We start from the raw sequence: 19027 nt of genomic DNA, 5'->3' as shown, positions 1-19027 counted from the left end.
AATTCAGAAGCTGCAAAAGATAACAGAGATCTGGGGCACCAGAGAAACGCTCTGAAGCAAACTACACCACAAAAGCAGCTGCATTGCTAACAAGCCTGTTTACACACAGGGGGAAAGCCCCCTCTCTTAAACCACACAACGTGGGGTGACCAGAACAAGGCTCAGGTTTGATGGGAAAGAAGTGCAGGGCCACAGCTCAAGGCCTGGCATGCATTTGTTTATGCTGGAAAGCAGTGTTGAGACTCAGATTTTCCCCCTTCTCCAGAAACAGCACTGAAAACTCGACTGCTAAACCCATCCCTCAGGCAGGAGCCATGTGCGGGACACCACAGCTGCAGAGGAGCCCAGTGAAAGCCACAGCAGGGCTCTGTGGATGTACAAGACCTCATTTTCTGCAGTGTTCGAAGGTGTTACTGCAGGTCTGCAGCACCCAGCACCCAATGGCCACGCAAAGCAGCACTGAGTGAGACTCATCGGCACAACCAACAGGCAGCATCTCCCAAACACAGCAGCTGACTGAGGCCACCAGACCTCTGTCCAGGAGACCGAGGCACCAGCACCCAGAGGCCACCCCCCAGCGGGACACATGCTGCTGACCAGTGGTCTCATTCTCATGTCTCCCTTCTCCTGAAGCCCAGGGACAGATCACCCTCCAAGGAAGTGGGAGCCAGAGACTGCTTTCTGCTCATCGCTCATTTTCTTGGCACCCTATGAGTCCCAAGGCCTAGTACACAGCAAAAAACCTTCTCAAATGGCCATGAGCCCAGGTTCTTGCTGCAGGGAGGAAACTCCTTCCCTCACAATGCACAAAGCTCTTCCACCAGCCCCTTTGAGCAGGACACGATGGACCTCCAGTGCCTGCATCTCCCTTCCCATCCTGCCATCCTGCCTCATGCTGCTCTTGCCTCCTGCCTGCGGCGCTGGCAGGAGGCACGGCAGTACCTCTACATGTATTATTCCCACCCAGCTAAATCACTACACAAGAGTCAACCACCGGCTCGGAGTTAAACAAGGGCTGAACTCCAGTGCCTGGGAGCGGCTGCACTCACGATCTGATGTGCTCATGAATTTTTCATTTCTAATTTGCCGGTGCAACAACTTCTGCCAAAATCACTCCCCCAATTCCACCCCAGAACCCTGGCATGTTCTTGCACCTGGTTCACCCCAAAGAAAAGCTCTCAGAGTGGAAATCCTGCATTTCCAGCCCTGCTTATCTACACGGTCATGGAAACTGCAGCATTTGGAGCAGGGCTGCAGTACAGGAAGGTGGCACCACTTTTCTAAAGTTATTTCAAAATGACTCCATCTATTTACCACCTCACCTCTTCCAGAACAGACTCAGTTCTGGGCAAAGGCTGGAGATTAATCCTGCAGCCTTATCCCAACCACCGTGTCTCTGAGGAATTTCTGCACAGCTTTGCACTTTCATTTCCCAGCTCAAGGTGCTCTGGAAACAGTAACAACGAAACCACCCTGGATGTGAACATGGCGTCAGAAAAAGCAAGAGATGCACCTCGCCAGCGCGGGGCTCAGGCTGATGTCTCACAAGCCACAATAGTGCAGTTTGATGATCAAGACAAAAACTCGAACCCTCCCCTAATAGCAGGTTTCTGGGAGGGAATCTGGCGCCTTGGGCTCATGCAGATGTGATGGACCTTCCAGGACCTTGCAGCTTCCCAATGAGGGGTCCTGCAGTGGTTGCAATCTCAGCACCCACCCCACAGCAATGACCGGCGCCCACCACACAGCACACAAAAGGCACAAAGGGGTCCTGGCAGGGGACCAGTGGCCTTTATCTGCAGCAGAGAGGAAGTGAGAAGCTCTTCTGCCCATGCTCAACATCAGGTAAGTGCTGGCTGCTCTGCAAGGTGCTTGGTTGCCACTGCAAACAGAACAATGGGGAGGATAATGCTGGGCTGGGGACCCTGTTCTGGGGCACAGGTCTCCCATGCTCAGAGAGATCACGTAACCAGTCACTACGTAACAAACTCAATCTGAAATAACCATTAAAACACAGTGTCTTCCCCCACCACACACTGTCTACCTGGCTTAGGAGAAAAGCTGGTGCTGGAAAGCCACAGGAGCTTGCTGGGGAGTGGAGATGATGCCTGGGCACAAAATGCAGAAAAGGCTGCTGAGAAGGCTGGCAGGGGAAGTGGGGGCTCTGCCTGTCCCAGGACACTCATCGACTGCAGGAGCTGTGCTGCAGCCCCCTTGCAGCCCCATGGCTGCAGCAACTCATTCTGTGGGCACCCGGCCCTCTGGCACAGCCACAGGTGATGAACTCACCTGCACCAGCCCTGCAGCTGCCACAGGGAGCCTGAACTCAGCCAGGGCTGCACCAGGGGGTCTCACAGCCCCTCTGCAGCACCCCTGGGACTGCAGCACCCGCAGGCGACCATGGGCCACCCCACCAGTGTCCCCAGAGCAGTGGCAGAGTCCTGGCTCCCGCCACCATGAGCCTGGGCTGGGGCGAGCTCAGGTGGAGTCACATCCCCTCCTCACGCGGGTCCAGAGGGAAGCACGGACGTGTGTCTGGCTGCTACAGAGCAGCCAAAGCCTCTGTACTGCTGCTGGTGCAGCCCTGCGCTGTGTGCAGGAGTCACAGCAGCCGCAGCTGTAACCCCTGTTCTTAGCTAACCCTTCTCTGTGTGGTGAAATGCGTTCAGATACGTCTGGAAAGTCAGTTTAGCCCTGTGGCAGCAGCACGGTACATTATAAATTAAGCAGCAATCTCAGTGACTCACACAGTGCAAGTGAGAGCCCGTTCACAAGTCCCAGGGTAAAGAAGTCCTACACTGCAGCAGGAAGCGAGGGCTTTTCCTCATCTTTCTACCCCTCCACTCTCTCCAGAGCCTTGCAGTAACTACCAGCTTCCTGCATGTCTGGCACAGGATGCTCTGGGTTGTCCCTGAATCCCGAGTCCCACTCACACAAACCCGCTGGAGGCAGCGTCACAGACACCAGGCTTTCCACTCAGCTTATTGCTCTTCCTTCAGCAAAGAGTGGATGCAAGTGCTGCAAAACACATCTTTCTCTTCTTTTTTTGGCATTTCCAACCTGTCAATCAACAGAAGCCTCCGCAACAGCAAAGGAAAAGCCTCCTCTGAGCTGGCCCTTATCCTGTTCCCACAAAGGGAATGGAGCAGATGGAGAAGCAGAGAGCAGCGAGTCATTAAGGCAAAGAGCTCTCTCTGGAAACCACCCCCACTGCAAGTCCTGGACAGAGGAGATGGTCCCAGCTCTTCTTGCTGCCATCTGCCCCTCACAGGGCATCCCTGCAGCGTTCCTGGTGCCTGGCACAGCGGAGGCAGGGCCAGGGCAGTGCTCAGATTGCTCTGAGCTTCCAGCATCTGCATTTACAACTGCATCAACCAGCACATACAGCACCATGTCCCCACACACGCTTTATCTAGGTCAAGCCGTTAGTTTTGCTTTTAATCTCCATACGTTTTTAATTTGATCTTTAATGTGGGTTTCAGCCTGCAAATCCAGCTGACAGACATTCCTTGCCACCGATTGTGCTAAACACCCCAACTCTTCCCAAAGACACCGGGAAGCAGAACAAGCACCAAAATCCTGGTGCACTTTGAGCACCCACAGCCAGGCTCACGCAGCAGCAGCTCTGGCGAACAGCCCCTCTGTCACGAAGCACTTTCCTACCCAAGGAGCTGTTGTTCCCTTCCCTCGTGTAGCTGACAACCCTTGGTGAGGAGCCTTCCCAGGGATACATGACGCTGCTGCATCCATCCCAGGCATGTAGGTGACGCTGGCGCTTCAACCTCCAGCCTGGCATCCCACATGGTCCCTCAAATTCACATCTCTCATCTCAAGCACCAGGGCTGCAAGTCCCAGCAAAGGGGGTGGAAGAGGGAAGGCCCTCCCTGTCCATCTTCAAAAGAGGTGGGTGTTTTCGCCACAGCAAACCCACGTGTTGGATGGCCGGGGTTGGAAACAACTGCGGCTCCTCTGCACCATCAGTATCCTTGGTGCCTGCAGCATTCCTGCCAGCAGCTGCTGGAGCTGGTGGGCTGATGTCCGAGGTGGAGCACACGGCAATGGGGCTGCTTTGTGGAAGGCCTGGCTGCAGAATTATGTGCTGGTGAACAGCAGCATAACCCCAAGCAAGAACTCCTTTATCCCAAGGGAACAGGCAAGACATGACACCTGTGGGGAGGTCCCAAGCCTCAGCCCCATTCACAACTTGGATCTACCACAGGCCAGGAAAACCACTCGCTTCTTTACAACAGAAACAAGCAGAGTTGAAAACGCACAAAATAAAAAGCCGTAACATGATGAAGGGATTAGGGATGGCTCCCAAAGCACCTTGAGGTGTATAATGTGCTATGGGCAGACTGCTGCACAGCCTCTGTGGGAAAGGCAGGCCACAAGCACACACTGGGGGTGTCTGATGGAAAACCAGCTCGGAGGGGAAGGGGAGCACTGGGAGACGGTTTATGGTTTAGACACAAGGGCTTTAGCTCTCCTAAATGGGGTGTGTGTGTGTGTGTGTGGAATTTCCCAGCACAGATAGTCATGGGAAGCACAGCCCTTTGACAGAAAGAAGTTATTTGCTTCAAAACCCAATTTTCCATCAAAACCCCCAAGTTGAAAGGCGTTCCCAGCTCCCTTGAGCTATGGGATCAAAGCTGGAGCTGAAGAGCAGCTGCAGCCCAGGGCTCATGGCCCCACTACAGCACAGCACAGCTTCTTGGGAGCTACTCCATTAACAGCATTAACAGCAGCTCCTCCACCAACAGCTCAGAGACAGAAGGGAGATGCAGAGCCGAGGGGCAGCATCAGCTCCATCAGCTGCGGTTCCCGGCAGCAGCATCCCACCACCCTCAAGTTTAATGGCCTCAAGTATGTCAGGCACTTGCAAGGATTTCACTGCTGGTTTGTGGTCAGAGCTACAGACTGAGGCTGCACGAGGAAGACAACAAAAAACACTAATGCAAATATTGACTCTGCTGGTAGAGCTCGGCATTGATCCCGTGCAAGTGCTGCAGCTGGGGGGGAGCAATAGGAAAACAGCCACCCAGAGCAAGCCCAATGGACACACAGCCGGAGGCAGGGGTTACAGACACATAACCACCATCCCTATGGAGCAGCCAGGACAAGGAGGAAGCAATCCCTGCAGACTCAAGGCACCACAGGCGCCTGCTCCCTGCACCAGCCTGGGTTAACAGCACAAGAATAAAGCTGCAGGCAGAGGAGAGCTCCCTCCGTGGCCAAAACCGCTTTTAAGGCTGTTATTTAAAAAGAGAAAAACGTAGTATTCTGGCACCCTGAAGAACTGGGCTGGCTGCAGCCGCGCTTGAGGCTGGCAGAGGTCTGTGTTTCCTGTTGGCTCTGCATGGTCGGTGGGGGGAACGGATTGAAAAGGTTCAGTTTCTCCCCCAGGTTTTGCTGTGCACAAACATCCTTGCTCATTTCTCTCTAAGGTTCCCAATTTGCTAATTGAGACATTTCCTCATGGAAAAAGAATGTCCTGGACTAGGGATGGGGCTGCTGGCTCGTCTATACACACCGGGAAGCGCGGTGAGGCGCGTGCGAAGGCGAGAGGCGCGGCGAGGCCTGACAGCAAATACCAACCAGCACAGGCTCCTCTGCGGGCACACAGCAGCCCCCGTGGCCTGGGGCAGCCCCACCAGGACACAGATCCTACACAGGTGGGAACAAAGCCCAGAACACCGCACAGCACCAACCATCCTCCCACCGCTGCCCCCATGTCAGCCTCAGCATCAGGCATGGCTGTCAGGCTTGGGGGTCTGGAGAAGGGCAGGAGTGGAACCAGTGGGAAGCTGGGCATTGCAGAGGGTTTCTTTCCAGGCATCGCTTTGTGATAAAACAATCTAGTCTGCACACAGAAAACTAGAGAGTTCTGTATTTTGGCTAGAGGGACAGAAGAACTGCTTCTGCCCACAAAGCCCACAGGAGCGAACAGCTCAATTTCACTGGAAACATTACCAACACAAACAGCCAGGAAAAGCGCTTTTGGGTCTGAACAAGCCCAGAACATTAGGGGAGAAAGGACCAAGGAAGCAGCAGCTGGAAGCACGTGAGCAGAGTTATAACGGGGATAGGACTGCTGCCACAGTGGCGGCTACACCAGCCTGGTGCCGCGTGGGACCAGCTATGTATTTTCTTACTATCAAATGAAAAGGGAATTAAAAGCATTCTGCAGACTCATGAAGAATGCATGGGGGATGGAGAGGGATTTCTACCTATGTATAAGTCAAACCTCACCCACCCAGGTTCACAACACATTCAGCACAGCCATGGCATAGGAATGAAGTTTAAAAGTACTCCGGAGGGATCCCTGGGAGTTTGCTCTCTCCTACCTGAGGAGCAGCAGAACAGCAATTCTGCCTGGATCAATAAGTGCTGCAAGCGGAGGGGCAGGACGATTGCCTGTTCCTGCCACTCCAGCTGGGAGGAAATCAGGGCTGTGTTGGAGAACAGGCTCCTGCAATGGATCATTGTGCGATGGGAGGACTGCTCCTGGAAGGAAACAGGTGGAAAGGAGGCAAAGGCAATGGGACAATGGGGATCCTCAGCAGCCTCCAAATCCCCACCAGCCTCCCACAAGCACGTGTGGCTGCTGATGTCCTGCTCTCCTCACACCAGCACCCCCAAGTCCTCCTCTGCAGGGCTGCTCCCAGCCCATCCATCCCCAGGGCTCCTGGTGCCCAGCCCTCTCCTCGCACAGTGGAGCAGCTCAGACAACCTGCTTGAGGAAGGCACAAAAGTGCTCTCCAGAGCACTCCTCAGGGCACAGTGATCTTCAGGCAGGGGTAAAGCAGAAGGGTTCCCCCACACAGCAGCCCGAAAGAAATGCCCACATCTTGCTCCCTTCCGTCGAGAAGGCTGCACAGGCACAGCGTGAGCATAGCAGCCTGAGGGGACCATGATGGTGGGTCCTCCATGCCACCTCTCCACCTCAGCTCTCCCAGGACAGGGCAAAGCCACGCTCCTGGGGCAAAGCTGCAGGGCACCGGTGACACTGGGGAGAAGGGCCAGTGCCGGGGCTTGGCACACACACACCGGGAGGAAAACAAACCAGCAAAGCCTTTGCTCTAACTGTGCAAATGAGCCCCGGCTCAGCCTTCTGGTACTGGAGCCCCGGAGGAGCCCACGAGCTGCACCCTGCACATCTCCAGTTGTTTGCCGTAAACAAGAGGTGCTGGTGCTGCTGGAGCCAGCCCCTGTTCCAAGCGCCATCTGCAGCCACCACCAGCCCCCAGATGCCTCGCCAGGCGCTTACCTTCAGCTTCTCGAAGCGATCACTGAGGGACGCCACTTGGTGGTCTCGATGGCGCCCCACCAGTTTGCATAAGGCACAGATGAGCTGGTCGTCAGCGACACAGTACATATTCACCTTCTCGTTCTCGTGCTCCAGGCACGTGAGCCCTCGGAAGTGGGCATCGGGCACAGGCTCCACCAGCCGGTGGCTGGTGAACGGCTTCTTGTTGGGGTGCGTGGCGCGCAGGCAGCGGTCGCAGTAGGACACCTCGCAGGTGATGCAGGTCTTCACTGCATCCCGTGGCGGGTCCTGCTCGCAGAACTGGCAGGCGATCCTCTCGCCGGCCACCGACATGGTTGGGCTGTTGTGGTACGTCCGCTCACGGCGGCTCTCGCTGGGGGAGTTGGGCCCGCTCAGGGACGCCTTCTGGAAGCGGTCAATGATGTTCTGCAGGGTCACATTCCTCTTGAGGCCCTCCAGGCCCCGGTGGTTGAGGGAGATGACATAGCGGCACGTGGGGCACTGGAAGGCAGAGAGGGGTTCAATGGACTCGCTGGAAGAGCAGCTGGACACCAAGATGCGGTGGGCGCAGCTGAAGCAGAGGCTGTGGGCGCACGGCAGCAAAAGGGGGTCCTCAAACAACTCCAGGCAGATTGGGCAGGTCAATTCTGACTCCAGTGTTTCCATCTTTAGTTAAAACAATCCGGGTTCAGCATCAAAAACCAGGGAAGGTGGGCTGGTACCTGCAGAGACAAGAGCAGAGGTATCAGACAGAGGCTCTCCAGGGCAGAAACAGGCAGCTGGGGGACATTGCAGCACCCCGATGCTCTCTACCCCTGAATGCTGTCACACAGCCCAGCCAGGCTCACATGAGACCATTGCCGTGGTGACACGTTGTGGTACCACCCACCAGAGCCAAGCCGCTGGCTCAGAGCAGCCCCTGGGGGTGCTGCAGGGCAGGAGAGATGCTCGGGACACTGGGCAGCGGGAAGCTGCTTCCCATCATCCTGCAGCCCGGCCAAGAAGAGGATCTGGACAGCGAGGCTGGAGCCAAACCCAGCAGAAACCACATGATTTCTTGTTTTTTCTTGCAAAGCACTAGGCATGAGCAGGGGGACCATGCTGGCTTCTGTGTGGAAAGGCTACGCTGCACGGCAAAGATACAGCTCCAGCCGTCCCCTCCAGCAGCCACATGGTCCCATCTCCTTCTGGTGGAGGGAAAAACGTGAATTGTGTCCCAGAAACTGAGCAAAGCTGGATGGGAGCTCCAATGCACAGTCACCCCGCGCCGTGCTGTCTGCTGGAGCAGGGCAGGGAAGGAGGAGCAGGGAAATTACAGCCTGCAGAGTCCCACCTCCACTGTCCTTCGCTGCACCCCAGCGTCAGCCAGGGATGCCCGAATCAATTCCAGCAGGAGGCAAACATGCTCCTATTTTAGATCACTCCCTCTGCTTGAGGCTGGAAACGGGCTCCGGGCAGTCACTGGACCCGCTGTCACACTGCTCCCAAGCTCTGGTTTGCACCCTGAGAGCTGGCCCTTGTCCCCATGTGCTCCCAAGCGCTATCCCCTCCATGCACCCAGCAGTCACTGAGCTCCCTCCCCATCCCAGCTGCAGGACATGCCCACAGTGGGCACAGGGGCACACACCCACAGCCCCACATTACTGACAGCCCCTCTGCAGCCCACGGCAGGACCAGTAGGTCCCACCACCGGCAGGTATCCTATGATCCAGCTCCTTCCGCCAAGCAGCTCCAGAGCCTTGAGTGATGCCCACACGTGCTCCAGGGCTGGTTCCAGCCTCACCGGTAAGTGGTGCCAGCAGCAACCCCAGCCATGGCAGGAACTGGCCAACCCTGCCCAGTGCCGGTTCGTGCCAGCGCCTGGTATCGATGCATCCCTGGGGTGTCCTGCTGGGACCTGCCCGTGCCCACCCTGCCTATCACAGCATCTCCTCCCAGCTGCCTGGCATGGGATTCACCAGTGCCTGAAGGAGATCTTGAGCTCTTCCCTGCTCCAGCTCAAGAGGCTTATAAAATTAAGCAACTGGATATTTAGATATGGTAATGCTGCAGCAGCCTTATCAGGGCCTGCCTGAGTGAGCCTTGCACATATTTATGTAGATACACGTATTTCACTTCCCCCCCCGCCCCCCAAGAGACGCAGTGAAGAGCAGCTGCGTCCACAGAAGCTGCAGAGCGTGAAGGCTCCCAAGACCTTCCTCCCTGCAGCCCCTGGTGCCTTTCCCAAGCCTCAGAGCCCATCTCAACTGTGGGAAAGTGACAGGAGGAAATGCATCTGGCCAGGGTCCCGGGAGCGCTCGCACTGGCTGCAGCAGCCATCCCTGCCCTGCTGCGGGATCAGGAGCTCCCGCTGCACAACCATGACCCCCCCATCACCACCGCAGCACCAGGCAGCCTGCGCACACTTCCTCCTGGTGCTTGTGCTTTAAACCTTAGACACTGCTGCTCCTTGCCGGGCCTGTCCCAACAAAGCACCCCCATGCACACCCCCCCGGCTTTGCTGCTTCCAGGGACACGAACAGATGCAAAATGTTTAACCAGGCTTTTGCCTAGCTCCCCAGGGTCACTCCTGCAGGAACCTTGTTTCCCTTCCTGGGACAGCACCACTCAGATGCAACACAGCTGAGTGGAGCCTCCGGAAGCGGCTGGAGCAGCAGCTCCTGCACCTGGGCGACAGCCGGTGCTGCCGCCAAAGCCTTTCATGCCTCCCACTTTGATGTTCCCTTTGATGTCCAGGATTGACGTGGCACGAGGAATATCTGATCAGATTAAAATCTGCTAGCTCCAGAGTCATCAACTCCCTCAATACAAGCACTATAAAACATTAACATGGGTTACAAACAGCCCCACATGTTGCTTGTGCCCACAGGTCCGGCGGCCCTGGCCATGTCCCCAGCAGCCAGGCAGGGCTGTGACTGCGAGCACTGGCGGTTTAACACAGCACTAATGTTACAAACCCAAATTCTGCTCTGAAAACACTGGGGAGGGATCTCTCCCACTGCAAAACACACAGAGACAAGCAGCATCCTTCCCATGCACCCACGAGGTGCCTGCGCTCAGCACAACGGCAGCAATGACCAGCGTTACGTGGTTGCCAGTGGGCACCGTGCTGCTGGAGGTCTGCATCACTGTGATCTGCCCTTCCTACACAGACCTACGGGTGTCACACACACATCCCTAAGGGTGTCACACACACCTCCCCACGGGTGTCAAATACACACAAACCCACAGGTGTCACACACCTCCCTGTGGGTGTCACACACAGCCGTATGGGTATCACACACACAGACCCACAAGTGTCAAATACACAAAGACCCACGGGTGTCACACACAACCCTATGGGTGTCACAGACACTTCCCCATGGGTGTCAAACAGACACAGACCCACAAGTGTCACACACCTCGCCAAGGGTGTCACATACCTCACCATGGGTGTCACACATACCACCCCATGTGCTGCTCCGTCCCTCCCCACTCTCACCTCCCAGCCCACAGGCAAAGCAACAGTCACAGCTCACTTGAGAGGCTCTGAACCCCACATGCAGACTGGGAGCAGCACAAGTGTGGGGAACCCTAGAGGCGCACAGGGCATCCTCAGCAAACCCTGCCATTCAATACAAAGGTTCTTCTACTGCCTCTCCCCAGTTACTGCTTTTACAAGATCAAAGCCAAACGTGCTTCCTTGCTACCTCAAGCTCAGAGGCACATCGTGAGTGATGTAGAGGTTCACCACCAGAAAAAGGAGAGAAGACCAGCAGGAGGGGATGCTGCTCACATCATCATCCTGACTACCCTGGGAAGGGACAGCCTGGCACACATCACCTAAGGACAAGGTTAGCCAGCCCAAAATTCCCCCGATGCCTCTGACCACCTTCAGGCAGCCCAGAATTCCTCCTGCTCCTTCTGCTTATGGTCTCCCTACAGTCTCTGGTGTCAGACGCTGCTGCTCACCCACCCATCCCATGCAAGCCCCATGCCACTGAGTTCGGATACCGAAAATCAATACAACTCATTGTATCTGTGTTTAAAACCAACAGCCATGATTTCATTTCTTGAGCTTGCCTATAACTATGTCTTGAGGTGGGTCCTCCTGCCCCTGCCCACAGCTGGATGCACAGCTCAAGGAGCACCCAGCTCACCCCAATGCAAGACACGGGCTATCGAGGATGTGATTCTCAGCACTCTGCACACACCAGCACAGAGTGAGTGTAAAAATACAGATGGCTTATCATGCTAAAACCCTGGTCCCAGGCGCATCTGGCTTTGCTACCATTTGATGGTGACAGGTCAGTGCACCTTGTGCACAGCAAGTACCAGCCTCTGCAGAGGTGGACAAAACAGCTCCCGCTACCTTGAATTGTTACAGGGCATATAAAACCCAACAACGTCCATCCACCCATCCATCCATCCACCCCACCCCCCCCCCCCACAGGTTTTCCACTGCAGCAACCCCTTCTGACCCCCGCCAGCCCCCGCTCCTACCAGGGTTTGTGAGTTCACCTCAAATTCCTCCTGCTCTCTCTCGCACCAAAACCTGGCAGGTTTTTGCCAGCCCTGTCAGAGTCCCACAGGGCAAACAGCTCTGCTCCGGACCCGCTCAGGCACAGGCCAATGCTGCAGGTTGATGTTCCCCATGCAAGTGTGATTTCTTCTTTCTTTTCTACCTCCCCCCCCCCCGCATTGTTCTGTTTGTATTTCCCCAGAACGCTGCAGCATCGCTCAGCCAAGAGCAAGGCTGGGAGCAGCCGTGGTGCTGCTCCTCCCGCACATTAGACTGAAATGTAATCAAACATGGCAACCCTTTCCTTAATTGGCTCCCAACAGCAGGACAGCAAATCTGGGCAGCACTTGTCTGCACGCTCACTGCTGGCCTCAGGAAAACCAGCTCAGCACTGATCCCTGCTCAGGGAACAATGAAACCCTCCTCCAACAGCCACAGCCCAACCCCAGAGCCCTCACCCCGGGCAGGCAGGATCCCCCCAGTGGGGGTGGTGGTGCAGAGGGGTTGCCCTTCACCCCCGGCCCCGCACACCTGCAGCCACCAGCCTGGCCAAGGAACTGCTCTAACCCTGCCCTTAGGACCAGGCTGTCCTCAGAGAACCGAGGTCCCATGAGGACAAACAGCCTCAAGCGTGTGATTAGCACCAGCACCAGCTTCTTGTCTAACGAAGGAGCACAGGGGGAGCTCAGTCAGGCTTCTCCAGCCAGTTTACACCAAGTCATCCAATTTTTCCGTGCTTGGCTTGTGAGCTTGGTGAGCTGCTGTGCATGGAGCCGCTCCACACGCTTAACACCGAGTTCCACGCTTTAAAGGGCGCTCCCTCACCCTCTGGACGATAAGGAGCATCCTTCAGCCCGCCCCTTAGCTTGCTCTCTCCAGCCAGGAAAGCTGAAAGCCCGCCCCCCCCGGAGCCTGGCCTCTCCTCCTGCAGCTCCTGCCTCTACAGCTTCCTCAGTAACTTCGGGAATCTGTCCGAGGCTGCCTAAGAAATCCCGATAATTCACGTCCCAGCTGCCCTCCCAAACACCTTATCATAATCCTGAAAAAGCAGGAAAACCCAGCACCGATTAAACTGGATTTCCTGTGCAGCCGCCATGTGCCGCTGTTCTTAATCCATTACACTGGAGGACAGACATCTCCACACCAGCTTTAAGCATTTTCCCAGCCAATTTGCTGGGTGCTAAAATAAAGCTGGCTACTCTGCAGCTCCCTCAGCTCTTGCACCTCCCTAAATGAAGGGCACAGCACAAGAGCTGTGCTCTCATGAAGCAGCAACAGCTTTTAATGAGAGATTACTTTCTGCCGGCTCCTTTGCTGAACCCGCTCCAGAAGAGCTGGCTGGAGCCCACTGGCACCAAGGAGCTGCTGCTGTTTCATGTCTCCATTTGCACAGTGCCTTATCCCCCCTGTCCCTGGAATTCCATCTTCATCACTGCCTCCACTGACCTGACTGAGGGGATGGAACTGTTCCGCTTCGACACCTCATTCTCCTCCTGAGCTCCCATCAGGGTCCAGTGTCAGAGCAGGGCTCCCAGGGCTGGGGAGGGCCCCACACCATGGGGTATCCACTAAACACATCTGCCCTTGAAGCTAGCACAACTGGCTTTGGTTGGGGTTCTTCCCCACCCAGTCCTAAGAGGGGGCTATTCCCACCATGCAAACCCTGCAGAAGCCTTGGCAACCAACACACAAGCACAGACCAAGCTATGGCTCCAGCCCCCGTTCATATCACTGGTCCAGCCTGTCCATCCAGCCACTGCTGCCATCCCTTCTGCAGCAGCAACAGTGACGGCACCGCTCGGGCTGCAGCTCAAGCTGCTCTGCTTTGGGGTGCTACATTTTCCACCCCACTTCTCTCCCTCTTCATCCCAACAATATCTCTCCATTTGTCAAGCAGCTCCAGGATCCCCCAGCACCCATCACCATCATCCTCTACATGCACAAGCAGCCCTGGCCCCAGCAGGGGCTCCAAAGCCACCACCACAACCCAGCACCTTCCCCTGCCATCCTTCCCCTCCTGCCAGTGCTGGACCTGAGCCTCTCCCATGGTTTATATGGCCAATGGCACCTCTGCAGCCGTGCAAACATCCACTGACTACACTGCTAGTTTTTTTCACAGAATCACAGAATCCCAAGGGTTGGAAGGGACCTCAAAAGATCATCTAGTCCAACCCCCCTGCAAGAGCAGGGTAACCTACAGTACATCACACAGGAACTTGTCCAGGTGGGCCTTGAATATCTCCAGTGTAGGAGACTCCACAACCCCCCTGGGCAACCTGTTCCAGTGCTCTGTCACTCTTACAGTAAAGAAGTTCCCGCACGTTCTTCCTGATGAAACATCAAGTACCCACAGTGCGACACATCAGGTACCCTCTCCTCCACGAGCCTTACAGGTCAATTCCCACAGCCGTGGCATGGAAACCTTCCTCTGCCTCCTCCTGCAGTGGCCTGGAGTAGGAAGGATACTGGGCGATGCGGGGCATCTCTCTGCCCCCCTCCAACTCGCAGCACAGTTGGGTTTGATTCCCATTGAGTGCTGCAGCTCCCTAAGGCTCTCCACACTCCAGCAGTCAGTAAAACCAGGGACTGCAGCAGCCAGCCTCACCCCCCACTGGCAACAGCCCATCGCAGATACCTCCTCGCACCATGTCCATCCATTTGAGCCTCCTCAGCTGCGCGCTTCTGCCTGAAGCTGCCAAAACCCAGCCCCTGCCCTTCTGCCAGAGCTGCCACCACAGTGCGGGGACCACAGCTCTGCAGCCGTCCCCATGCCAGAGCCAGGGACACCCGCAGGTGCATGGCTCTGGGGGTGCAGCAGTGCTGGGATCAGCTCCACGCTCCCCGGAAGGCACAGATGGAGCAAGCTGCTTCCAGCCCAGGCACCAAGCAGCAGATGGGGCCCTGGCTCAGCACCGAGCTGGAGCGGGCACCACTCCCTGGCAACCCCCAGGCCCCCATCCCCTCCCTGCTGAGCCACTGCTCCAAGTCTCGCCATCTCTCTCCTGCACCTCTCTGGCCGTCACTGGTGCTCCTGCCATCCGCTTGTCCTCGCTGCTGTCAGGAACACGGCACTGGCAGCTCCCGACCACACATCACAGCAGCCTTTGTATCCAAGCCTTCCACAAGCGCACCGGCAGCTCCGTGTCCTTCCCCTCTTCCTCAGCCGTGGCTGCAATGCGGCTCCAGGCTGGCATCATCCCTGTAACAGCCAGAGCCCCTGGCCCTGCAAGGACGAGGGGAGGGCACGGCCGCAAGTGCAGCACAGCAGCAGCTGGTGCTTCATTACAACCTCTCGTTGCCTCATGAGGCTGATGAGCAAGTCCTGGCTCTTATCCCCCCGATAGATGATGCACAGAGACGCATCCAGCCCCGCAGAGAGACACATCCAGCCCTGCAGATTGCTGCTGCGGGCAGAGACCCAACTGGGCACTGCCAGGTCCCACAGCCACGAGCTACAGAGAGAGAGGAGCCCCCACCCCACTTCCTACCTGCACCCACTATGACAGCTCGGCTTCTTCACTAAGCTAAAAGGCAAGGTGACAGGGATGCTGGGGTACACCCCCCATGTCCCTAGAGGGGCAGGGTGGCCGAGGAGAAGCACATTCCAAGGGGGGACCCCTCTGCCTCTCTAGAGGCTGGAGAAGCAGCACCCACTTGGCGCTCACAGCCCTGGGGGATGAGCATCTTCCAGGGACTGAGCTATCACCACACTTCACTGTTTTCTACTTAACCAGCAAGTCTCAGTGCAGGACACCAAACAACTCTGCTCCCCAACAGTGAGCTGAGCTGAAGAGGTGCTGAAAAACGTCCGTAGTGATGACAAGGTGGGGTTCATGGCAAAGTCCATTGTGGGAAAGAGCCAGGTGAAGACACAGACCCAAACCTGGGAAGGTACTGGTGGTGCTGCTGCTGCAATGCGAGTGTGGCACAGTGAGGAGCCGACTCCTCCCCAGTGCTCCCCAGGGACCCTCGAGCTGCGCATCAAAGCTGATGGTTTACTGGATCAAGACAGATCCTCATCCAAAGAGCGGCTCCTGCACAGTGCAGCCCCGTCCCTGTGAAGACACCAAGCTGGCGGTGCCAGCCCAGTGCTCGGAGTCCCTCCTCCGCATCACAGAGTGGCACCAGGCAGTGCCAGGGCAGGGAGAAGGCTGGAGCAAGACACGACCTCAGGCAGGCCAGGAGATGCGGCTCGGACCAAGGCTCCCACCAGCATCTCACCCTGCTGAGGGCTACAGCATCTCCAGACACTGCACTGCTGCAGCTCCTCAAGCCCACGGAACCTGCCACGATGGCGCCTCAGTCCCACTTTGTTGCTCAGGTGCTGCCGGCAGGAAAAGGGCAATTCCCACCTGGCGGCAGCGATCCTGATCCCACCTGCTGCTCAGTGGAGGCTGGGCACATCAGCCCAAAGCATCGCTGGGCTGCCCCAGCTCCAGCCTCCAAATCCCAGACCCACCAAATGCCACAGGGTCGGGAATTCAAAGGCTATTGTGCTGCTTTGTGCAAGGTTAAATATATCTGCACAGGCTCCTAGGGGCTGCATTCCTGGGAAGGGGTAGGATAAACAAGGCTTCCTGCGGGAACTGAAGACAATGAGGAATAATTGGCATGAATCCCCAGTGCAGAAACAATGCAAGTAGCAGATATTTTGGACTTTCACAGCCTACACCGCCCTCCTCCCCCTGACACATTCAAGAAGAGGCACCCAGACTGGTCTAACTTGGTCCACGGCCCTTGGCGAGACACAAGCTATTGAACAGGAGGGAAGCCACACACCAGAGCACCCAGATAAGCCCAGGACTTCACTGCTGTAGGCGCCCCATTGCAACAGGAGGCTGGTATGTGTGTTTTGGAAGCGCATTTTTCACAGCATCTTCCCTGCTGGGCTCATGCCAGGGCACCCAGATACCAAGGGTTCCAGGGCAGAAGGCTTGGAGATGGAATTTGCACCCATGTTCCACGCCTGCTTCGCTCCCAGCACAGTACAGCCAGCGATACTGTACCGGTGCCGTGCCAATGCTGTGCCAGACCAGCCAAACGAAACCCACTGGAAGCTCCCACGCTGCTGCAGGGCTCCAAGAGGTAGGGTACATCCCGTTGCAGACCACATTCCTCCCTCCGCAGCCCAGCCACTACAGTTGCCTCCTCTTCATTTTGGAAAGGGACAAACAGAGGCTTGTTTTCAAACCATGGCAAGTTTTTTAGCTGTCTTCCTGCACTGGCCCCTCGGGAGGGCTCTGTAAACCAGTCAGATTCCCACATCCTCCTCCCAGACCTGCAGAATGAGAGAGACATCAGCGCTGACCCCGTTAAACAGGTCATTTGAAGCCTTTCAAACTAAATGCTCCGGCGCTCCCGAGGTGACTGGCAACTATTAGCATCCTTTTGGAGAGGGCTCTCCAGCCCTCAATCACTCCCACACATAAGCACTTTCACGCTTCCAGTCACAAAAAGGAAATAAAGCACCGATACAACCCACTCAGCTTTTCCCAGCCGGTTCCACCAAACTCCGAGGTTACTCTGCAGCCATGTTTGTGCCCCTTCACGGCCGCGCTTGGAGCCTGGGGGCCCCGGCAGCCAGCCTGGTCCTTGCACCCCGATACCGCATGCAGGTGGGATGCGGCCCATGAGCGGGAATGGCTCAGTGCTACAGGGCAGGGGTGCATGGGCGCAGCACAACCCACTCGGGCAGCAGCAACGTGTTTGAGCCGCTCGCAGGAGCCCTCGGTGCTGCCCCGATCACCCGGGGCATTCTCGGAGCACCATGATAAGGCAATACCCATGCAGAGAAGCTGGTGCTCTGCAGCGAGGAGGCTCCAGCACACAGAGGGGACCGCTGCAGCAGAGCCACCACCCCATGCTGCCCCATGTCCAAACACCCACAGCAGTGGCCCCCCGTGCTCTGTCTGGCACAGCACAGGATGCTCCTTGAGCCACACAACACGTGGCATCCTCTGGGAGCTCACTCCTGCCACCCAGGAGGTGTTTTCTGACCGAAGCCAGGCTATCTGCAGGACATCGGCCACCACATCCCACGGCTTGTGCCAGGGTGGGGGTTAAGCACCGAGCAAGGCAGGTCCTGAGCACACCACCGCACTGAAAACACGCAGCTCACCAGGTCACCCAAGGGATGAGGATGCGGTGAAAGACCAGGGCATACCCCTGGAACCTGCCGCTCCAAAGCCCTGCACAAGATGTATCCCATTGCACAATCCCACCCTGCTTCCTGGAGGATCGCGACCGCTCCCGGTTAACTCCATGAGCCGGGTCCCCGGCAGCAGTTCTCCCCAGCACCGCAGCTCTGCTATGGAGCATCACCCGCAGCACTCCTCCCGGCTCCAAGGGGACACCGGGTCATGCTCCCGGCGCGCAAGGGCTGCAGGTCCCCCTTCGGCCCCTTGCAGCCTCCTCATATGTGATCCATGAGATGAAGCAGGTAACTACAAAGGTAATTTCCTCCTGCCATCCCGATCCCCCCTGCCGGAGGGCTGCCGGAGGGAGGCAGCGCGCGGCTTTTAGCGACAATAGGCAGCACACACAATATCCGCTACTTAACTCTGAAGTGTTCTTTAATGATCCGAAAGAAAAGGAAAACGCTCCGTAGAGTGCTTTTGTAATAATCACAGACCCCCGAGAGTCCCGCTGGAGACAGGTTCAGGCACCTTCGCCTCCGAGAGCATTCGACCCCTGCGGGAAGCCGGGTGGCAAAGCTCATGGCTGGTAAAAGCAGTGAATGCAGGCACATCCCAGGGATGCTAAAGCACAGCGCTTTGCGGGACACGCAGGGACCGTACAAGTGCTCAGAGGCATAAGAAGGTATAGGCAGGAGTGACAGTGTTTTAAAAAGGTCATATATATATTTATATATAAATCCAGCCAACCTGGCATGGCTTTAGCGTGCCTCGGACAGGGCTTGGAGCAACCTGGTCTAGTGGGAGGCATCCCTGTCAAAGGCAGGGAGTTAGAACGAGATGATCTTAAGGCCCCTTCCAACCCAAACCAGGCTGTGACTCTGTGGTTCTATGCCCACACCATGGTCTCTCTCAGCCCAGCGTTGAGCAGCTTCCCTGGCAACATAGAGAAGCCCAGATGCCCTCCCTGCATCCCCACACACAGGGGGGACACTGGGAGCTGTATCCCCTCCCGTGGCAGCCACCCATGGCAGAGGACATCAGCACCCTGCACAGAGGGGACATCAGCCCCGTGGCATCTTGATGGGTGACACAAGTCACTCTGCCACCAATGACACAGCAGCC

The 19027-nt window shown here is 56.7% G+C and overlaps 1 protein-coding gene across 3 annotated transcripts in view; it reads right to left on the bottom strand.

Moving 5' to 3' along the window:
- MID2 (midline 2) overlaps positions 1-19027 on the bottom strand; it is a 153794-nt gene that overhangs the window by 38456 nt on the left and 96311 nt on the right. For all 3 annotated transcript variants that reach the window (XM_065689186.1, XM_065689185.1, XM_065689187.1), the window contains one exon: positions 7268-7989. In XM_065689186.1, the coding sequence (XP_065545258.1) occupies positions 7268-7933 (666 nt within the window). In that variant the 5' untranslated portion in view covers positions 7934-7989. The remainder of the gene's footprint in view (positions 1-7267; positions 7990-19027) is intronic.

Source organism: Lathamus discolor, chromosome 9 (genome assembly GCF_037157495.1).
Source record: "Lathamus discolor isolate bLatDis1 chromosome 9, bLatDis1.hap1, whole genome shotgun sequence".
NCBI lineage: Eukaryota > Metazoa > Chordata > Aves > Psittaciformes > Psittacidae > Lathamus > Lathamus discolor.
The sequence above is the reverse complement of the archived record's forward strand: the minus strand, read 5'-3'. Positions and strand labels throughout refer to the sequence as shown.